We start from the raw sequence: 21,909 nt of genomic DNA on the forward strand, positions 1-21,909 counted from the left end.
AGAAAGGTGGTTGATGCCCCAAGCCTGTCATTGTTTAAAAGGCATTTGGACGATGCCCTTAATAACATGTTTTAACTTTTGGTCAGCTTTGGAGTGGTCATGCACTTGGACTAGATGGTTGTTGTATGTCCCTGCCAACTGAACTATTCTATTCTATTCTATTCTATTCTATTCTATTCTAGTCTAGTCTAGTCTAGTCTAGTCTAGTCTAGTCTAGTCTAGTCTAGTCTATCCTATCCTATCCTATCCTATTCTATTCTATTCTGTTCTATTCTATTCTATTCTTGTTCTGTTCTGTTCTGTTCTAATTCTATTCTGTTCTGTTTTATTCTATTCTATTCTGTTCTGTTCTGTTCTGTTCTATCCTATCCTATTCTATTCTATTCAATTCATTCTATTCTATTCTATTCTATTCTATTCTATTCTAATCCAGCTTTCCAGTTTTACAGCTTTTCAGCTTGCTTCTGGAAGCTCTAGTGTATGGGGCAATATAATGTATAACACATAATGCCTCCTGCAGTGACAAATGTGAATTTACATATGAGATTGTTTTACTCCAATCTAAAATATCCCCAATACCACACTGTGTGAAGATACAGTTGTCTCGGTTCCAGGTGCTGTGAAGGCACAGCTGGAAAGTAGTTTACCATGGGAGATACTGTTACGCTTAATGAAATCTTCTCTGCTTCTTGCAGCTCTAAAAATACTGTTCTGTAAATACATCAAGTTACATCCATCCAAATACACACAGAATACATACACGGAGATTACAGTGCTGTAATAGTGTTTTATCTATTATTTATTATCGCTAATAATAATATGAAGTACATCCTCATGCAGACAAATGGGGTCTCTTTTTATAGAGATGAAAATATCTTCACATTGGATCTGGTTTTATTTCTTAATCTCCCTTTCCATAAAAGAAAAAAAGAAAAAAGAAAGACCAAACTCAAAGCTGAGCAGTACGTAGTTATCAATATCTATATGGTTTGAGTGAATTACCATTTTTTCTTTGATACATACAGAAGATAAAAACAATAAAGATTGTTCTTAATAGGTTTTTTTTTTTTGTTGTGTTAACTCAGCTGGAACATCTTTATAAGACTTTCTGGTCTATTCAGTAGCATTTTGTTTCTCATCCTTCAATAGCTGATGATTTCATCTTTTCTCTATAACTGATATAATTTATAAAGAGATTTTTAACATTTTCTTAGCACAAAGGAAAGACATTAACATCACTTACAGTGATGCATTTATATAGTTAACATTTGAGAATAACTAAATACAGTGGTTAAGCTACGTTATTAGATGGTATGAATATTTTCTGATAATTAAAAAGGCTATTTTCCTTCAGTGTTGCTTATATTCTGTTTCAGTCATAACAATTTACTACTCATTATTCTCTCTCTTAAGTTTCATGTATATGTGCTTAACCCACAGTTGTCTCAACCTTTAACTTCTTAAGAACAGGTAGGACTTGGTTGGTTTCCTCTCTGTTATCTTCTTGATAGCCTAAGATTCTTTCTGTTGTTTATATCTGCTGTGCTTACTCATTTGCTTGAAAGAACACTAGTGATATTGATAATTACATTACCAGGTCTAGATGCTTTAAGTTATATTTTTTGCAGTTTTTCAAAACTTAATTTTGACTGATAAAATCACTTAACTCCTAAGGATAATTGGTTACATACACCGCATAGCCTGGAGTGCCTATTTTACATTTACTGTTCTTCTATCTTTCATAACTGGAGACTTTTGCTATATCCCTGGACATCTTCAGTTACTTTCCTTTTACAGAAGGTGCTGGCTATTTATGCTACAGGCTTTTTTCCTGCTTTATAACTGAGCTGTCATGCTTACTATCTCCTCACAATTTTGTGATTAACCTCTGCAGCAGGACAGCATGCATTAGTAATCACTCTTCTCACAGCTCATCTGATTTCTCCTATTTTAATATTCAGCATCACCCTCTTTACTTGCTAAATCTTTAAGTACTTAATTTCCTTTCTACATTCTCTTCATTAGAGTAGACCATTTTAACTGCATTAGGTACAGCCTGGATGTGATGTTTTAAGTTTTGCATTATATTGATGGATGTGTTAGTATCCAGCAGGATACCAGGGCTCTTCATTTCCTAATCAGCTTTACAACTACACATTTACTTCAGTTCTTTTCTGCTTTGCTACCCTCTTCTACTAATTCCAAGGGTATTTGGAAGTCACACTGGCAAAGGTATCAGTTAATATGAATACTAATTCACATTGTTCACAGCCTTGCACACCTAGGTTCTTTAGGTGACAGTTTTGGTCTTATTGCTCCTATATATTTTGCAGTCTCTTGATCAGGTCTGCAGATAGTTTTATCCCCAGCAGGCACGCACAAACACACATATGTACACAGAGCCCACCAACAACAGATCAACAGGGACAGCAGAACAGTGCTTTTACAGGCACCACATACACACTAATAACACTCATGTAAGCATGAGCAATATGGATGGCCTTGTCCTGCTTTTCCTTGCCAGTGAGTCATTCTCAAAGCTCACTAATAGGTTTTATAGTCTCTTGCACACACTCACAAAGTTCTCTGGTAGTTTCTGTGTTCTTCAGCTCCAATCCTGCAAATGATGTCCAGACACAATTATAGCATCTGCACATTATTCACTGGGCACTTTGACATAGCCATTAGCCTTAACCAGTCATGTCACAATCCCACCAGGCTGCTTAAAAATGCTGTGGCATTCTGCATCTGCCCATCTTATGGGACACACTGCACTACTAGATAACTGCATTAGTAGTTGTTACGGCCCCAGACCATCCAGGAATGGTCAAGTGCTCTTTTTCTCCTTTGGACATATTTTGCTTTTTTCTCTGGAAAATGACACTGGGGTCCCACACAAAAACAATCACTCTTAAGACACACAGGAGGAGGAATGCATATCATCCTGTATGTACTACTTTGGCCTCTTCAGGTAAAAAGGCAGTATATCACTCGGCCCAGGTTCTGTTTGGCCACATGGACCATCTCTCCTTTTGCTTACTTCAGGCATCTTAATATCAGCTAGGTCAAGACTCAAAAATGGAACCTCCCAGATAAGTCCCCAGTTACCTCATGGGTAACTCATCCCTCTTTAGATTGCAGGCATGAGATGTAACTGATTTAAAAGACTACTGTTTGTTGGTTCAGCAACACACTGCTAAAAAACTAATTACAGTTATATGTAATTTTGCACTTGATTACACAAAATGACAAAGCTACCGATTATTACTCTTCAGTCTCACAAGTCACGTGTGGCTACTACTGAATTACAATTCTATCACCCTTCCCTCCCCATACCACTTAGTACTAGGGTGCAGCTCTATTCCTCTTTACTCTGTCCTCCTATACCACATAGCATGTTTGCACTTGCATTGTTTTATCACCCTCTTGCTTTCCTAGAAAGTCTGTAGCCAGTTCCAGGGGGACCTCTTGCTTACAATCCTCATGAAATCAGGGACACAAGGTATCTTCTTAAATAATTAAATAGCTAATAATGTAAAATAATAAAGGAAAAATGTTATCCTCTAGTTTGGGTTCTGCTCTAGTTTTATCAACACCTAAAGACCACACTGTGGATCATAAACTACTGCTGGTGGAACAGTGAAGTTACAGCTAACTAAGTGTTTCTGTAGCAGTGTACTAGTCTACAGTAACATTTAAAAACAAAGGAAGCAGCAAATAGAAGGCTAATGAGTAAGGTGCCTGGAAGGAGCTCGCTACTGAAAGAAACTCTTTAAGATCTTGTGGCAGGACATTTGAGAAGTTTAAGAGTTTAAGGCACTGCTTCCAATTGCACTAATAATCTTTTTATAGAAGTCATTATGTAAGTAATTAAAAGACAATTAATGTAAGTCATCAAAATTGCTGGCAACTCACTTCATGTCTAAAGATGGTCTTTGTATCCTCATTACTGTTTATTAATTATTTTTCTCCCTTGCCCCCTTGAAGGGAGAAAGTTACCTTTATTTTGTGTGCATGGGGCTGTGGCAGAAAGAGAGCAAGCACTAGTATTAGGTCACACAGAAAATTTGTATCGAAACCATGAATTGCACTGATGTTCCCAGCTCCCAGATCCATTCTTTACTTGTGAGGTCATGCTTCAGCAATAGTAGTCTGTACCGTATGGCTTCCTCCCACCAAATTGTATACATTTGTATTTAAAACCCCATAGTAGATGTGCCAGTTCATTTAAATGCCTGTTTTCTCCATACGGATCTAATTTGCATTACAAAAATATATGGAAAATTAAAATGCTCAGGAAGGCTGATACTAGTTGAGATACACTACATAGTGCATTTCTTTTCCTTCCTTGCTAAATCCTTTTTCTGTGGTTATATCTTCAGACCTTTAAACTCAGAACTTAATATAGAGAGTTTATTGGTTTCCAGGTAGTGGTCTGAGGCTCAAACCAGTGCAGGTGTGTGGCTAAGAGGTGTTAATTAGGGGATGGATGCACAAAAATTGGGAATACAACTCAACAGTTACATCAAATTAAAGCAAGAATCCAACTGATTACAGTGGACTTTGGATCAAACCCTATGGTGAGTTAGAAGGTAATACAACATTGCAAAAAACCTGAACACCACTCTGCTTCCCTGATTTTCCTATTCACAGATGTACCAAGTGAGATTTCTTTCCCTAATATAGTTGTGTTTTGGCAAACTGCAACTTTCAGTAAAAAAAGTCAGAACTATGTCTGAACTGTTACTGAGAATAATTAACATTAAATATAATAGTAATTTATTCTTAGTAGAAAATGTGTACCTGAGCAATATTTAACTTTAAGACATTTCTGGAGGTCATGCATGAAGACATTTGTTTAAAAACATCTGCCAAGATGGTTTTGAACATCAGTGAAACAGGTATTAATATTGCATATGGAGACCAGAAGTTCATCAGTCTGGGCACAGCTAACTATGTACGCTCAAATTATTACAAAACCAATGAATTTTCTTGTTTTCCTTTCTGCTGTTATTTTAGAGAGTACCTTAATTTACCTAACACTCCAAAGGGCATGTTTCCTTCTCTCTACCAATAGGGGCTGGTAACTAGCTGTTTAGAAACAAGGGTGGTAAAACCAGAAATGTGGAGACCTAGTCATGTTGACTTGTCCAACTTTCACAAAGAATCCCAACATGAAGGTGAAATAAATCCTAAGGGCAGAGATTGAGTGGGAAAGTAGAATGGCTGCATTCTATTGCTCCCTAAGGCTGAGATGTAAGCACATCTGTTAAATCATGAAAGGCGATGTTATGGACAGTTTTGAAATCTTCGGTAATAAATTAGCAGTGTACTTTATGTTTTCAGAATATGAAATTGAGAGATCATTCTTCCTGAGAATGAAGTGTGTCCTAGCCAAGAGGAATGCAGGATTGACATGCAGTGGCTACAAGGTAATGTATATAAGCTTTTCTCTCCCCATCCCCCTCGCCCAGGCAAGTATTCACAAGTGACAAGTTAGTTTATTTCAGTTTTTTACATATGTGTAGCTGAAAGCAAAGACTGTGATGGAAAAAATCAGAACAGATGCAAAAAAATGCCACTGCTGATTGCAGATTCCCTTAGTAATGCAAGTCTAGACTCTCACCGTGAGTTGCAGTTTGCTTTGTTGCACATTCCCACATCCTGATCTTTGTTTCAGACTGGGGAATTGGCTGGAGCACAGCCACAGAGGTGTGAGGAGAGCACACAGCTAGGTCTTATTCCCCTATGGAACTGGAGGCAAGTGAGGCAGGAAGCCATACACAAGAAATTGGAAGTCTTCCCACAGCCTTCTGCCTTGGTGTTACCGTGCTCTGTCTGAGCAGACACCCAGTTGTACGAGTCACTTTGGCCTGACCAGAATTACCTTAACATTAATGAGACTGTAATGTTACCCTAAACAATCATTACTATCAACTCAGGGCTGAATTATACTAAAACACCATGTTTGTTTATAAATCTTACCTTTTGTATTAATTTTCTATTTATTACATGAAATCAGAAGCCACAGCAAATACTGAGATTCTATAATAATACCTGTCATTCAGGTAGTTCTTATTTTCAACTTTACAGTGTGCATTTGCTGCTCTTTGAGCTACATGGTGTAATTCTGTCACTTCACATACAGTCTGGTAAAGATTCATTTTGAGTAATTCAAAAACAAAACGAAAAGCATGCAAGAGAAGCAGAGCTCTTTTAAGGAATGTGTTCAAGGTCCAGACATATATCTGTCTATTTACACTACTATCTACTTGGTTAGACTGATAATTCTGCATTATATGGACCCCTATTTGCTCAGCTGCTTCCCAGCAAAAATAATTCTGTCCCAAAGCTGCAAGTGAAATCAGGTAAAAGAGTAAAGTTTTTAGTGGTGGTATCTCTGTATGGGTTTCTCCCCCACTCCCATTTATGACTGCTAATCAGAGGGATCACCTTCACTCTTCTTTTGGTCACTATTAAAATTTTACACAGTGAAACATTTAAGGATGTATTAATCTAGAGAGATGTTGGCCTAAATTTATTCTCTTTGTACTTGGAGTCAGGAGTTAATTTTGAAAATATCACCTGATTAACTGAAGCACAGGAAGAACTCATGAATCAGTATAGGAATTAGCAGGTTCTGCTGAGAGAAATTAAATAAGTTCTGCTTGCTACTGTTCTTTTGCTAAACATCCTAATCACTTGGTGATTGGAGAGGAGGCAGGAAGGAAGGTTACACAGGAGGAGCCTGTTTATAGATGACTGTTTAGTAGGTTGTTCAGAAGTACTATATACAATGTAAATTAATTCCTTTCCATTGGACACAATTAAAAGTCAAATACAGAAATTAAGCTGATGGATGTGTAGTATGCCTTCTGTTTGGAGTAGGAAATCAGCAGGAGCACAAATGATTCTCCAGGTTACCATTCCACGCCCCCCTTTAGCTGACATTATGGATTTTTACAGTCTAACACTGAAGTTATTGCTTTTTTGATTAGGAATTGCATATGGGGATTCAGGAATCTTGTCTCAAGACCCTGGGCTTGGTCACATGTCAAAACAATGTCATATGAACTTGGCTGGAGAACTTAATTTTAGTGCATTAGCATATACAGCAGTTAATCTTTATAAATGTGATGCATTAATCTCCACTGGGTTTTTAAAGTGTCTGTTTTTCATCAGAATAAGAACTCATTAAAATATAAATGTTCATATATACCTCTGTGCGTGTGTGAGAGAAGAGTAATTTAAAAAAGCAGTTTCCAGATTATTTGATTAATGAACAGGAATACTGACTGTATCTACAAGAAATCTATATCAAAGAGAGTTTAAAGTATTAACTAGAAAGCAGTCTAGATAGTCCCCAAAGACCATGTGCTTTAATACTGGATTAATCATGTTGACAGTAAACAGAAAAAATGACATTTACTGTGTTTTAACCTCCATTTATAAATTAACAGCATTTTTGAAGCCTTAACATACTACACAGTATTTAATTATTATAAGTGTATATTGCTTTATAACCTCATCGGAATTGGGTGGTCACCTGAGTTGCAGCCTCTTCCATTGCCATCAGATACTGAGTGTATTTTCTTCTCCTGCCAGGTGATCCATTGCAGTGGCTATTTGAAGATACGGCAGTATATGCTAGATATGTCTTTGTATGATTCCTGTTACCAAATTGTTGGACTGGTGGCTGTAGGTCAATCTTTACCTCCCAGTGCAATCACTGAGATCAAACTTCACAGTAATATGTTTATGTTCAGAGCAAGTTTGGACTTAAAATTGATATTCCTAGATTCCAGGTAAGCAGCTATTTAATTTCTAGCATAAATGTTTTCAAAGTGTTATCATAAGCTACAGTGTTTCCCAACAGGTGAAGATATCCATGAAAAAATGAAGCAGTCCAAAACAGACTTGGACCAACAAAGACCATGTGGGTATTCAAAGCCCTTCAGGTAGCTGGATAGACCATACTTTGTCTTGAATGCCAACATATAAAAGCCTATACAATTGAACCTATAGTTACCTACAGTTTCAGAGAGTCAGCTAAAGCCTTCTTGTTGTGAGTAGTTGGCAGATGAGCAGAATTACATTTTTACCTCAAAAGACATAAATTTTAACACACAAAGCTAGCAAAAGGAATAAGGATGTACCATGATCAATAATAACAGTAACAATAACAACAACAACAACAATCATAATAATAATGATAATAAACAACCCCACAGCTGAAACCCTGAGATCAAATGACTTGCTGGGGTCATCCAGAAAGCTTTTGACAGATTAGTAAGAAAACATAGTCTTCTGCACTTTAGTGTAATAGTGCAACAATGAAATCAACCCTACTAATGGGATTGTTAGAATGAAGATGAATTAATTTGGCTACTACATGAAAACACAGCCTTTTTAAAACGTGTGAAAATGGGTATTGCTGAGGAAAGAAAATCCTGCCTTCGCTCTCAGCTGGTAGAGCTCACATACCAGACCAGAGCACAAAACCAGAACTGGAGGAGTTGTGAAATGATACATTACTCTCTTTTTGAAACATAGTATCTTTTCGTGTACAATGATACTTTGTACACTGCAGTGCAAGATACCTTGAGGGGAAAAGCCCAATTCCCAGACAATATAACAGATTGGACTATTGACAAGATGATCATTCTTCAGAAATCCCTGCATGTGGAGCAATATGTCACATACACTCTCATTTCCTTGGCATTCTGGATTTGCAAGAAGCAGAAACAATACTCAAGTGTAGCAGCGAGAAAGAGTCTTGTACCCAAGACAGCGGGGAAGTTTTGCATGGCAGGTCAACCATGCAAGAACATGCTCCTTCTCCACCTAAGTCAATGACACGGTGGGCTATCAGCTGCTAAAATACAAAGAACTAGTTGTTTCTGGAATCCTTCTTTTTTTATCTTTTATCTTCCCCCCCACCCCCCCCTTTACTTAATGTAACAGCTACAAAGCAGCACAAGGGTTTAGCAACATGTCTTTGCTTGTGGAAAAAAGGAAATTATATGCCTAAAAGGAACTGCCTGGAGACATGAGTGTCTTCAAAGGAGACAGTATAACCAGAGGTGTTGACAGGAGCACAGATAGGACCAGTACTGTTGCAGAGTTGTGTTTACCAATGAGCAGATGGGTGTCATCCACACACAGGACAACCAGGGGTAATAAGCATTACCAAAGCCCTTTGCTCTCCCAGCTGAGCAAACCAAATTACATTTGCTCAGAGTAGGGACATATTAGGAATAAGACAAAACCGTTTTCAGGCTTGCTTCTGGTATCCATACAAGGAAAAGTATTGCTAGATCTTTGGAGGTAGCAGTCACAGAAGACAGGCCAGTCTGAAGGCCATAGGAAGGAGCAGTTAAATAAGCCTTTCTAGGTACTTGATACAAAGTGAAACATGCAAGAGTTCACTTATCAAGGTCACCAGAAAAAGGAGGCGGGATCTGTTGGTTCTGACATTCCTGGTGCAGCCTGTGCATTCACTGCCACATGGTTTACAAAGGCTTTAAAGAACTCTAGAGGGCAGAACTGATTATGGGGCAAGCTCTGTTTCCTTCCCTGTGTTGGTCACAGCAAAGAACAAAGTTCAGAGCCCAAGCTCCCTACAGTGGCTTATTGAGGAGTTGGTTTGGTGTCAAGGTTAAGTCAAGCAGCTAAGTTTATTTCCAGATTCAAACTTTTCAAAAGTTTGGGTGTCCTAGTAACTGCTAATGATGGGATTTTGGCCCATGAGAAGACCAGCTTCAAAGTGAGGCTGCATCTCCAGAAAAATTAGCATGTGGCTTAGGTTTGGGGCATTTTGCTTGGGTTTGGATTATCTGTCCCTGTACTTTCCAATTAAGTGAGCAGGATGAAACTGCCACCCTTGTTTTAATTGCACTGAAGTCAGAAAGGGCACTGAAACCTGAACAGGAATTTTCACCATGCTGATAGGCTTAAGCGAGAATTTGGGCCTCTAGAATTGTAAACCAGGAGGGACAGTGCACACTGCAGAGGAGAAACGCAGGCATATGTTCACATATCATCCTGCAGAAAGGGACACACGCTCACTACGCACTGGCAGTCCCTGACTGAGGCAAAGGCATGCAAGATTTTCCCACATGAAGGCATAGCTGGGGGAAATATGGATGTATTTGTACGGTATTTATAATAAATCAGACCATGAAGGCTTTTTTATTGTTGTTTTTCTGATTTCCTTCAGAAAATCCCACCACCTGACACTCTCTCAAGTAGAATGTAAAGTCCCCAGTCTCTGTGGGGTCCGCATGATTGCCAAGTTAGGGTATGAGTAAAGAAGATACATAATAGTTACAAAAGAAAAAAAAAGTAATCAAAGTTTACATTATCTGCAACACTCCCCCCCTCATCCCAACACATGTTGATTGAGACCCCTGTATTAATTTCTGTAGATATGACTGTGTTATTCTGTGATACAGTGTGTCCTCATTAGTGTTGAAGTCCAGACCAGAAGCATCTTCTTGAAGTGAATGTCCTGACCACCCCTACTCGTTGCACTGCAGTTCATGTCATGAAGAAGCCTTAGGCATGTGAACTGGGTTCCTTCTGGATTAATATAAACTGGAGGACAACCTCCAAAATCATGCCAAAGGCACTCCAGTTGTTAGAAAGCTTTCAGTCCACAGGCCTAGACTAGAGCTAGTCCCAAGTAAAAGTCCTGAAATTAAAACAGGCAGATGCATCTGCTGCTGCAGAAGTAGATCCTCAGCAGTAACAATTTTATTCTACAGACTGCCTGCTAATGGACTGTATTGCTTGTTGAGGCATACATGCCTTTGTATGGTACCCGTGTTCTACCTTTTTAGGTGAAGAAAGCTCAGGACAGCACAGCATAAAACACCCCCAGCAACACTAGGTGAACAAGCCACATTATGGCTGAGTTGCACAATGTACTTTAAGGATTTTTGTTCTCCAGCAACTATGCTAAATAAACAAAAGTCCATTTTGAACCATGAAGTTTGACTCTTCAGGTCTGACCCAGTGTAGGTCTGACCAGTGTAGTCTGGCTCTTTAACATCTGCAGAGATGCTGCTTTTTCAAGTTTGTTCCATTATTCTACTTCTCATCATGTGAGAATGTTTTTCTGAAGTTTAGCTTCAGCCTTCCTTTTCTTAGCTTGTGATCTTCATAGCTCCTTGACTTTCCACATTTTCAGCTCCAATAATCTCCTGCTTCTGCTGTCAAGTGTTAGCCTGAATTTATTTATGGACCATGATCACAGCTTCTATGGACTGATACACATGCTACACTTGTATGTTTGCAAAAGCAAATGAAAATGTGTCTGCAGTACACAAGAGTAGTTTTATTGCTTTATGAATGGCTCCTCGATTGGATCTTTGTGCAAAGGATCATGCATGGCAGTGGCAAAAGCCCAAAGTGGAAATAAGTAACAGAACTCTTTTTCCTGCCTGCGTGTAAGGCTGGCCAAGGAATGGCTGCACCTTGCTTCAGCTGGGTTGAGAGGGTTTATTTTCTTATAAAGATGAGGTTTCTGCTTCCAAAACTAACATTTTGTTCTGCAGTTTTTAGGCACCTGATTTGTTGGCACAAATGTTACGTTAATGAAACTGATTATTCCTAGAGATTCTGTGTATTATAGAATCTTCCTTTTCCAGGGTGACTGAATTAACTGGATATGAGCCCCAAGATCTCATAGAAAAAACCCTCTACCACCATGTTCATGGCTGTGATGTGTTCCATTTACGATATGCTCATCATCTGTGTAAGTAAAAAGAAAGCTAGACTGAAATTTATTAAGTTGAGTGAGAAGTTTTGCAGACAACAAGTCCTATGCTGGAAAATAGAGAAAGCTTTCAAAATCTTGACAAGATAGATTTTTCAAAAGTGCTTGGCTATCAGTTAAGGAAACCAGTAGTTCTGCTAATAAGCTAGATACTCAATATGCTGTGCTTCTGAAAAAAACCATGCCTGGCCACTTTCATCTTTCTGCTTAAAGCACCTAGGCTCTTTTGAAAATTGGGACTTGATTCTGGGCGGTGAACTCCTGAAAGGAGAAAAGCAAAAGAGTGAGTGAGTCAGAGGGAAAATCTGAACTTTACTAGCCTCTGTTGTTAAGAGAAACGTTATGCAACAGCTCTCCATTCCTCTGAAATATGTTAATCATAATCATTCCATGTTTGAAGTGAATGCAAACCCAAAAAATCTTTAGATGAATGTTCGTTAATAGCATGTGGATGAGGTTTGGAGAATGGAGTGTCAGGAAAAAAATATTATACATCTAATAATTCCCCATCTTCCAAAGGAGACAGTAATCATATCTTCAGACATCTGGATTTGGGAAGCAGTTCATTCAGTAGCACATTAATTTGAGAAGCAAATTGAAGGAATAGTTGAACTCTGGATTTGGCACACTGTGCTGCAGCCCATATGATGCAAAGATGACATCCAAAAATCAATGTCAGTGAATTTTTTTCCAGATTGCTCCTTTACGCTGAAAGCAGCCAGAGTAAAATCCTTCTTTCAGGCTTGCTGAAGGAGAAAGCAGTCAGTTCTTCACCTTACTATGTGCTATGCATAAGGATCTGGACTATAAAGGAGGTTGTAACTATATTTCTTAAGTCAGTGCTGAAACTCCAAGTGCTGAATTCTGTTGATGGCAGTGTGTGTTACACCTGGAAAGCAGAATATGATCTTTGCAGTGAGTTCATATTTACCAAAACACTGTTGAATATTCTGGGCCATTGCAAACTAAAAACTAGAATGACCAGGATACATGGCAATGTCCTGTTGGGGGCATCCTCTTTGTAGTGTTAATGTCTGCATTTGGATCTGACTTTTGACCTGTACAAAATATCACTCACTATTTTCACAAGACTATTTGAAATACCTATGTCAACCAGTATAGAGATGATGCCATTATAGCCACAATCATCTCTGAAAAACAGTTCTCTGTTTTAGAGCAGAGTGATAGATAATTCTGTGCGTGTGGTAAAAGACTTGTACTTTGGCTGCTGATTTGATCTATGTATGACTGGAATTTTAGATAAAGAGACAAAAAAACCCCTCAACCAAACAGAATAATTAAAAGCAGTTCTCTAGATACTGTATCTGAATCACAACGGTAACGTAAAATTTAAAAACAGAATAAAAATGCAAGACATATGCATAGAAATTAATGAAAGCGTCAAAGCCAATGAATGCCAAGAAGCAAAAAACAATGGCTAATGCTTGGGCAACAGTGGGAACAGTGCAGAATCATGGTTAGAATACCAAGTAATAGGAATTACTAAAACAGATGTAAAGTGTGCAAACTTCCTCTGGGGAGCACTGTTATAACTCCCCCACCATCCATCAGTAAATGTCTTAGGAACATGAACAGTAAAAGGTTGGCAAGTTTGACGTACCATTCTATAAAGCAATCTAATGATTAAGTGTCATCTGATGAAGAAATCTGGAGAGAAACATCTTACACCTAATAAGGGTATTAAGAAAAAAAAAAAAAAAAGAAAGAAAAAAAAAAGGCAACCCTAACCTAGGGTAACAAATTGCTTTTTCAAAGAGGAAAAAAATAAAATCCCAAACTGAAGACCTAAAGGAACTGAACTTTAAGTTAGGCAGCAGAGAGAACAAAACAAAGGAAACAGTGAGGAGAACAAGTTAGAAGTGCTATAACAAGAAATTCGGACTGAGGAAAACATAGAAGTGAGTATCTGCCTAAGGTGTGCTGGCAGCCAAGTGTTTCCTGTTTTAAATATTTGATTAGCTTCCAGCTATATGAAAAAACTACTTGCATTTTAACTAGTTTTATTTATTTCTATAGCACCATCGATATATATTGTTTTCTGCAACTGGGAAAATGCGGCCACACATATAATGAGTCCTTGCCTAAGGATCTTGCATTCTAAAAGACAAGATAGAGAAGCTGCTCCAATACAGACAAAATATTCCTTTGTTCCAGTATATGCAAAATATTTTTCTGGCCTCAGAGAAATCACTTCATTTGCACCATCCTTTCTCTGTGAGGAGGACTTTGTGCATCCCACATGTTGTAACATCATTGCTTTTCCCACATAAACTCTTACAAAAGCCACATCTCTATGCCTTGGCAAGGCAAGCCCTGGGCCCAGCTGATGTCATCACCAAACAGTTTTGCTGCTTCCTGGAAGTCAACCTATGTATTTATAGAATCTATCTTATAGCAGAGCACAGTTTACACTCTGTCTGTGGCACTGAGTCTACTTTTGCTCCCCCAGCAATTAAACCTTCTGTCAGTGCTGCACTAGGCTTTAAGAGGGCAAAAGAACTGTCGAATTTGCTAGGGCACGGTCCATTGACTGTGCTGCTGGAGGGCTGGACCGATGACACACTGGGTTATGTGCGCCAGGGAAGCTAAAACAATAACCGCTGTGAGTGAGGAACCAAGAGGTCCATTTCACTTAGTGGTACCCTTAAGTGCAGGCTAGGAACTCCCAGCCACATGCCTGTGAGCCTGCTGGAACCTTTTAAAATAGCCATCTATGACAGACCAGAAGGACCAGCCCAGCCAGCCCAGTGCCTTTTTCAGATTGCCTGCTAAACCAGGAGGGAACCACAACGGCGGAACACCCAGTTACAAATGGCACATCCAAGAGCCAAGGCTAAAGCCACTGAATCCTCCCGGTTTGATTGCAGCAGAGGCCACCAAGAAGCCTGAGCCTGCACATATTGTCTTGGTAGTGGATTTACCTCACTCCCATTTCTGAGGTTTCCCAATCATCATCAAACAGGGTAATTTAACACAGAGCCAAAAGGAAATTGACCTCATTTACTGTATCGCAGCTACTATCCCCTAGCCAAGGTCAGACTTTCCTCAGATTGCTAAAAATGCAGGAGACATGGAGTCCTCCCCCATCCCAGGAGAAATATTGGTTTATCCATATAATTAGGAAGAAAAGCTGAAAACTGTAGTCATCAGTGGTTTTCACATCTTTTAAAGTACTGCCTTAACTGGAGAGCTAAAACAGGGATTTCGAAAAAATTGGTGAGAGAGAGAGAGAGAAAGTCAAAGCTAGTCCCAAAGCACACAGAAGAACTTTGTTATAGCTAGCAATCCATCACAGCACTGATTTCTATTTTGGAAGGCTGAGTAGCAAGGCATTTTGGATTAAAGGAAAACCTGACCATTAAACTAGCACGAAGTCTTAGTTATGAAAAGCCTAGACCACTTTATGAAAAATATCTGTTAGTTATCTAGGCCACAATGTAAGCATCATTTCCCAGAACTGGACCATTTGGATTATAGAACAACAAGAAACATAGTGATTCCATGGCATATAGCTGCCATTATTACAAATATTTTTAGAACAGACTTATTTGGCATTGTTACATGGAATCTTTGAGTAGCAACTGCAAGACCTTTACCTTGGAGTGATACACAGTACATAAAGAGTACACACGCCTTTATATTTTGTAGGTGTGTTTACATACTTAGACACATATTCCTCATGTTTTTCTTAAATATCTGTACATATGCACACATCTACCCTATAGAGTATTCCATTTAGAAATGCTGGCATGAAAAAGGACACCAGCAAGAACGAGGCAAAAAGCTATCAAGAGAGACTTCAAACTCTAAATAGCAGTGGCTTGATGTCAGCGAGGATGGGTTTTTGAATGTCTTGCAAGATGCTGGTTTTTATCTTGTTGCTTTCTGAACAAATGGATACCATATCCTGTAATGGAGGGAGGACTGACACTTCCAGAAAGATCTGTCTATAGCCATTTTGTAAGAGCCTGATTTTCTTAGGGAGTTTAAATGGATTTGAAGAAAAGTTTAAGTATGTTGTGATGTGCCCAGATGGACAGTAAGCAGCCCAGAGGGTTCATCTATATGTTACAGACTTAGAAGACCTTTTAGCAAGAACAAGAACTCTTGTTCTTCTATTTGTCAGTCTTGCATTGGGCAATTCATATTATTCACATTATCGTGGTCTCTGATTACTATTGAAATTACAAACCACTACTCGCCCAAATAACAACTGAACAAAAAAAAAAGTCAACCACAGTGATGACTGTTAGCCATATAGTTAATTACCAAACAGTGAAAAAAACCCCAAAGAACATGCACTCTTTAGTTCCCAACTTAATATTGGATGCCCTCCCTGTGAGAAAAATCTTCTATGAACACTAATTATAAGGCCATATATTTTCAATTCAAGTGTTCTTTTGCTCTGCTAGAGTTGGCTGAAAGAGAAAGCTGTTGTTCTATTTCCTTATTATGTATCTGCTTCTGCACCAAGCATGTACAATGGGAGAACAAAATTACAGTGTGCTTTCCTACTAAGTTGTCTAGTACAAGCCCTACATTTGCAAGCAGCAATTCCATTTCTTAATCATGTATTATATGAAGGAATTGCTGCTATTTATCACTTTTTTTGGACATCATTTATGTAGCAAGCTCAGCAGCTTATTTCCTAATTTAAAATGAATAACTGATTGTATAGAAAAGTAAGACTATTGAGTTTCCTAGAGGAATGCTCCAGGGTCACATAGGAGAAGAACCACCTTTGAAGGCTGAGCATTAGCTTCTAGTGAATCATTAGACAAATGCCTGGCACTGAAACAGGAATATTTGTGGCTAGGTTAAATATTTAGAGATGCTGCACAATTCCTATTGTAGCATAGCCTTGTGCCAAAACATCTTTGTTCACAGAAAATCCAAACCGGTGTATAGAGGATTACGTTTCTAGTGAAAACTATCAGATAACTAGTCCACCTCTCTGTCCTTGTCTTTATTTGTGTGCTTAAGAACCAAACAGCATTTGAATTTTACCCTTTTACATCAACCTTTAAAATGTAGAGCTTACAGAGGAAAAAGCATCATAGCATGAAATACATTGCAAAATACACAATAATCTATCAAGCTATGATTGACAAAAGTGCTTCCAAATGTGCTGGAAAAAATTCAAGCTAGTTGCATCTGCTTCAAAATATTTTTTCTGTCTTGAACCTTTTTTTTGCAGTTAGAAGATCAGAAACAGTAATTGTTTTTGCAGAATATAAGCATAAGAAAGAAGGGTGAACTGGAAAAGAAGGAAGACAAACCCTAATAGTTTGCAATGTACTATTTGTAAACAATAATGTGACCTTGTGAAACTATGTAAAGGGCAGGACAGCCACCTTTATAAGGGGGTTGTTTAAAGTTTGGTGGGAAGAAGAGGAAGTTTAAGGGAGGGAAGGAGGGAGAAAAGTCCCTGCCTTGCAAATACATCTGTCCAGGAAGCGATCACAAGTCCAAGCAATGTGAAATGCTTTTTTTTTTATCGTATTCACAGTGCTGGTGAAAGGCCAAGTCACAACCAAGTACTATCGACTACTGTCCAAGCATGGAGGCTGGGTTTGGGTACAGAGCTATGCTACTATTGTGCATAACAGCCGTTCATCACGGCCTCACTGCATAGTGAGTGTCAATTATGTCCTTACGTAAGTCAAAATACTTTGTACCATTATGTGTTATCAGTAATTGATTCATTACTAATTAAATCCTTGAGTTTGTTTTACGTGTGTCTTCCAGTATCATTCTGTGCTTGCATGTTACAGCCACTTTTCTCTCATATCCTCCCTCCTGAGCTGAAAAGAACTAGTATTACTGATGGTTGCCTTGTATGCCATATGCTTGAATGTAATTACACTGGTAGCCATTTGCGTTAGACCTGGACCCCAGTTCTGTAATTAGCAGCAGAACTGCACTGGGCCTGTCCAGTGAAAACTACTGCTACCCAGCAGAGGTCACAGCGTCATTTTGGGAGACAGAGACATGGTAGGAAGCACTCCACCTTTGAGGGACAGGTGAATCACCAAGGATTCCCTCACTTGCCTTGGGCTGCACAGTTACTCAGGGCAAAAGTACATTCTTACAATGGCAAGTAGCTCCCACTGAGCTGCAGAACATACAGCAGTTTGGATCTGCAGTTTATGAATTCTAGTTCAAGTCATGAAGGCGTTACAAAATTCCGATCTTCATATAAACCTGAGACAGCAATCTATAATGAATAAGAGGGATAAGTAATAGTGAAACATGTGACTGAAGAGATAATAGGGGAGGGGGTGTACCCGCTCCCTTTTGTTGAATAGTGCAAAAAAGCAGGGAACTATACACTCTTTTCTTTTGTCTAGATGGGTCCATTTCAAATCTGGATTGAAAGTAAGATGTGTTTGCATGATGTGTGGTAGGATCACGTGTGTTTGCATATTACAATGTTATCACTGATACCTGACTTAGGGATCTAAACTGTGTGAGCTGAGGAACCACAGAGTGTTCCCTTAAGCTACTTGAAGCAGGTACTCACCCCTAGATACACTGGCTAATTCTGCCCTCGTTCCTGTACAGATTTAAGAGCCAGCAGCATGAAGGAAAGACTCAGTCCTGCAATCTGGTTGAGTATCATGAGTTGGGGCAAGTGATTTGAGTAAAAAGAAGGACACCGTGCCAGGGATGTAACAGCATGTTCTCAAGTTGAATTTACTTCCAGGTTATTCATCATCAAAAAGTGATAGAAATGAGTTCTAGATAGAAATTGAGAGAGAAATAGTTTTTTTCTAGTTATCCTTTAAAAAATATGCTCCACTGTTGCTACTGACAAAACCAGAGGAAAATGCTCAGCCATCAGAACGTTATCAATTAATGTTTCAAAATACGATCCACAGTGTGTTCTTGATTTGGTTTTTAACTTCTTTTGTATAAAGATCTGCCCTGTCTGTGGAGCAAATAAAACTGAACAGAACAGAGGAGAAATGAAAGTCTAGAGACTGGCATAAAAACAACATTGCAGCTCATGTGGTCTAGTTAAAAGCACATCGTGCTGACAGGAGAGGAACATTGCTCCTTTTCCTTTCCTTAGGGCTAATTGTGAGAGCCAGGGCAGAGACCAATTCCTGATTGAGGAGGAGACAGATGAATTGATCGGTGCCTTTCTGTCAGCTGACATGGATACGATTCCAAACTGCAGGGTGCCACAGAAGGCTAAGAAGTTCGCACAGTTTAGGTTCAGAGAGTGGGGACACTTCGTACAAAGATGTTAACACTGTTCCCAGTGGAACATTTGTGAAAGACTTGAGTGGGGACCGGGTCAGACCATAAGATTCACTGCCTGCTGACATCCCCAGACTTGCACTACAGACTCAGTGAAAATCTTGGAAGAATGAAAATGAAAACACTGTCAAAGCTAACATGTATTGTCAAAGGAGCTATTTTGTGTTTGTGTGGTATGTTTGAGTATGTATTTTATCGGACTTTTCTTTTGCAGAGATATTGAGTATAAGGAACTTCAGTTGTCACTGGACCAGGTTACTATTTCTAAGTCACAGTTTTCATGCAGAAACTCAGTATCTACCTCGCAGGAAACAAGGAAAATAGTAAAACCCAAAAGTAATAAAATGAAGGCAAAACTCAGAACAACGCCTTACCCACAACAGGTAACTTTTTCAGCAATATTTACTTACCAATTGTTGTCATAGAGTGCTTGGGACAGGACAGAGATCATCCAGAACTGAACTTACTGTAAAACTGACGATAGTACGCTCTGCCGCAGGAGCTCCCTTGTTAGGCTGGAATGCAATTAGACCCTTTTGTTCTTGAGGTGGACAGCACAAGTAGTACAAACCAACTCTGGCGAGTGATGCAAACACAAAACCTTTTGGATATAGAGTATGTAAAGTACTTAACAAACAACATGCTTTCTTGGTAAAAAGAAAAAAAACATGTACTAAGAATAGCTGTGTTGTGAAAATTTGGGCTGGTTTAGAATGCACCTCATTCACTGTTGATATGCAGAGTTCTTAATGTCACATAGGTATTAGCAGTTTCCTTATGCTGGAAAATGCATCACAAGAATGAATCCTAGCTGACAGAGCACTGGAGTGGGATTTGGAGTATCTCTCACTATCACTGGGTGAGCTAGAACCAGATGTGAAAGGAAACAATGGAGCTTGTCTATAAAACTGGGCTGGTGAGACCAACACCCACAATGACACATTCTGAGACTATTGCTGGAAGGGGCTACTGTTACCTTCAAACAGCACTGACTGCATCTAGCACATACACTGCATTCGGGACAGTGAGAGCCCAAAAAGGATTTGGAGTCTGGAGAGAGTGGGAAGAGAAAATCATTGCGACAGGTCATGCAAAAGACAGATTTTGTCTTCTTGCCATTCTAAAGCTCGACATGGCAACATATACAAAATCATATTCATGGTCTGCTACCCTATTTATCAGTGAATTCCAGTGCTTTGCAACAAACATCTGCCCTCAGGTATTTAAAACTGCCTACACTTACTAGCTAAAATCAAACTGGAAAAATTATGAAATAAACCCTTAATATTAGGATGACAAAATAGTTTTTTGTTCCCATGTTAAGTGAAGGTAAAGTTATCATGAAGACAAGGAACTTTAAATGCGCTGGTATGCCAGTCCCTTTAGCCAGTGAGATCACAGTTCAAGGAGGCCCAGCTCTGGGTGCCTGTATGATATGTTATGTGGTTTCATATAAAAGTTAGTCATTTAACTCTCTTCCCTTCCTTTTTTTTTTTTTTTTTTAATTTCTTTTTATTTTATTTTATTTTATTTCCCCCAGCAATACAGCTCATTCCAAACAGACAAACTGGAATGCAGCCAGGTGGGAAACTGGCGATCCAGCCCTGCAGTGAATGCTGCCACCATTCAAGAACAAAACTTCCATTCAGAAAACAGTGAACTTTTATATGCCCCGTCATATAGCTTGCCTTTCTCTTACCATTATGGACACTTCCCTGTAGATTCTCATGTCTTCAGTAGCAAAAAGCAAATGCTGCCTTCAAAGTTTGGGCAGTCTCAAGGAGCACCTTGTGAAGTTGCTCGATTTTTCTTGAGTACGCTGCAGACAAATGGAGAATGCCAGTGGCATTACGCCAACTCCTTGGTACCCAACAGCCAGTCACCATCCAAAAATCTTCCTGAGCAGCCAGTGAATATCCTTCGACACAATCTTGCACAGAGTTATGAAGGTGGGTGTCACTGTAGAAAAAGAAAAAAAGAAAAGCAAAGCTGTGGGGTGTCTGGGGAAGATTTGTAATTGCAGTTTGAAAACAGGAATTACAAGGTATTTAGGAAATACAAAAAATCAGGAACAGTGAAGTGTAACAACCACTATGTTTATAGTATTCACATGTTCATCTCTCTTCCCATTGCCATTAGCACTTGATTAGGAATATTATTAAAGCATTACTTGCAAAATTTTTTTCATGAGAATCACTTTTAGAACAGGGCAGAGATACTGTCTCCTTCAATACTGGCACAACCTACCCTCATATTTTGCAGTATATCAGAGTTATTTAGGGGAATTGCTCAGGTAAGTCATTGCTGAAGTCAGAAAGAAACAACTGTACTTCAGCTCACATACAGCAATTAAAATAAACGTGATCTATTTCCATAAAAATTGAAGGTTGTCCTTTCTGAGTAAGAAGCCATTCTGAATGTCTTTACCTTACAGCTATTACAGTGAATGAGTAAATGAAATGCACTGTCTCCTGCTTTATTCAAAAATGTCTTCAGTGCTTCTCCCCAGTCAGCTGCATTATCTCTCTACACAGATGGTAAGCTCAAATGCTTTGAAGGAAGCACTGAAGACATTGACTTCTTTGAGGTGGCAACCTATAGGAAACAGCCTTGCAAAGCTATAAAGTAAATAAATGCAAACAAGCTCAAGATACACTCTTATGCTTAGATCTTATATATGTTTACATCTATCTGCATACATCATTTTGGTTAGTTAAAATCAGTGATGAGGACTGACTAGTTGACATATTATGGTTATAAATTACGTTGACATTATACGGTTATAAAGTTATATGGAAACACTTCTAGCTTCATTGAGGATGGGACAGAGGAAACAGTAGTGG

At 38.8% G+C, this 21,909-nt stretch overlaps 1 protein-coding gene across 1 annotated transcript in view; it reads left to right on the forward strand.

Annotated features, from left to right (window-relative positions):
- The window catches only part of SIM2 (SIM bHLH transcription factor 2), a 58,833-nt gene that overhangs the window by 30,236 nt on the left and 6,688 nt on the right, over positions 1 to 21,909 (forward strand). Inside the window, exons 5-10 of the mRNA XM_040585057.1 lie at positions 5,347 to 5,432; positions 7,606 to 7,805; positions 11,652 to 11,758; positions 17,310 to 17,457; positions 19,281 to 19,449; positions 20,607 to 21,015. Of these exons, the coding sequence (XP_040440991.1) occupies positions 5,347 to 5,432; positions 7,606 to 7,805; positions 11,652 to 11,758; positions 17,310 to 17,457; positions 19,281 to 19,449; positions 20,607 to 21,015 (1,119 nt within the window). The remainder of the gene's footprint in view (positions 1 to 5,346; positions 5,433 to 7,605; positions 7,806 to 11,651; positions 11,759 to 17,309; positions 17,458 to 19,280; positions 19,450 to 20,606; positions 21,016 to 21,909) is intronic.

This window comes from Falco naumanni, chromosome 2, assembly GCF_017639655.2.
Source record: "Falco naumanni isolate bFalNau1 chromosome 2, bFalNau1.pat, whole genome shotgun sequence".
In the NCBI taxonomy this organism is placed as follows: domain Eukaryota; kingdom Metazoa; phylum Chordata; class Aves; order Falconiformes; family Falconidae; genus Falco; species Falco naumanni.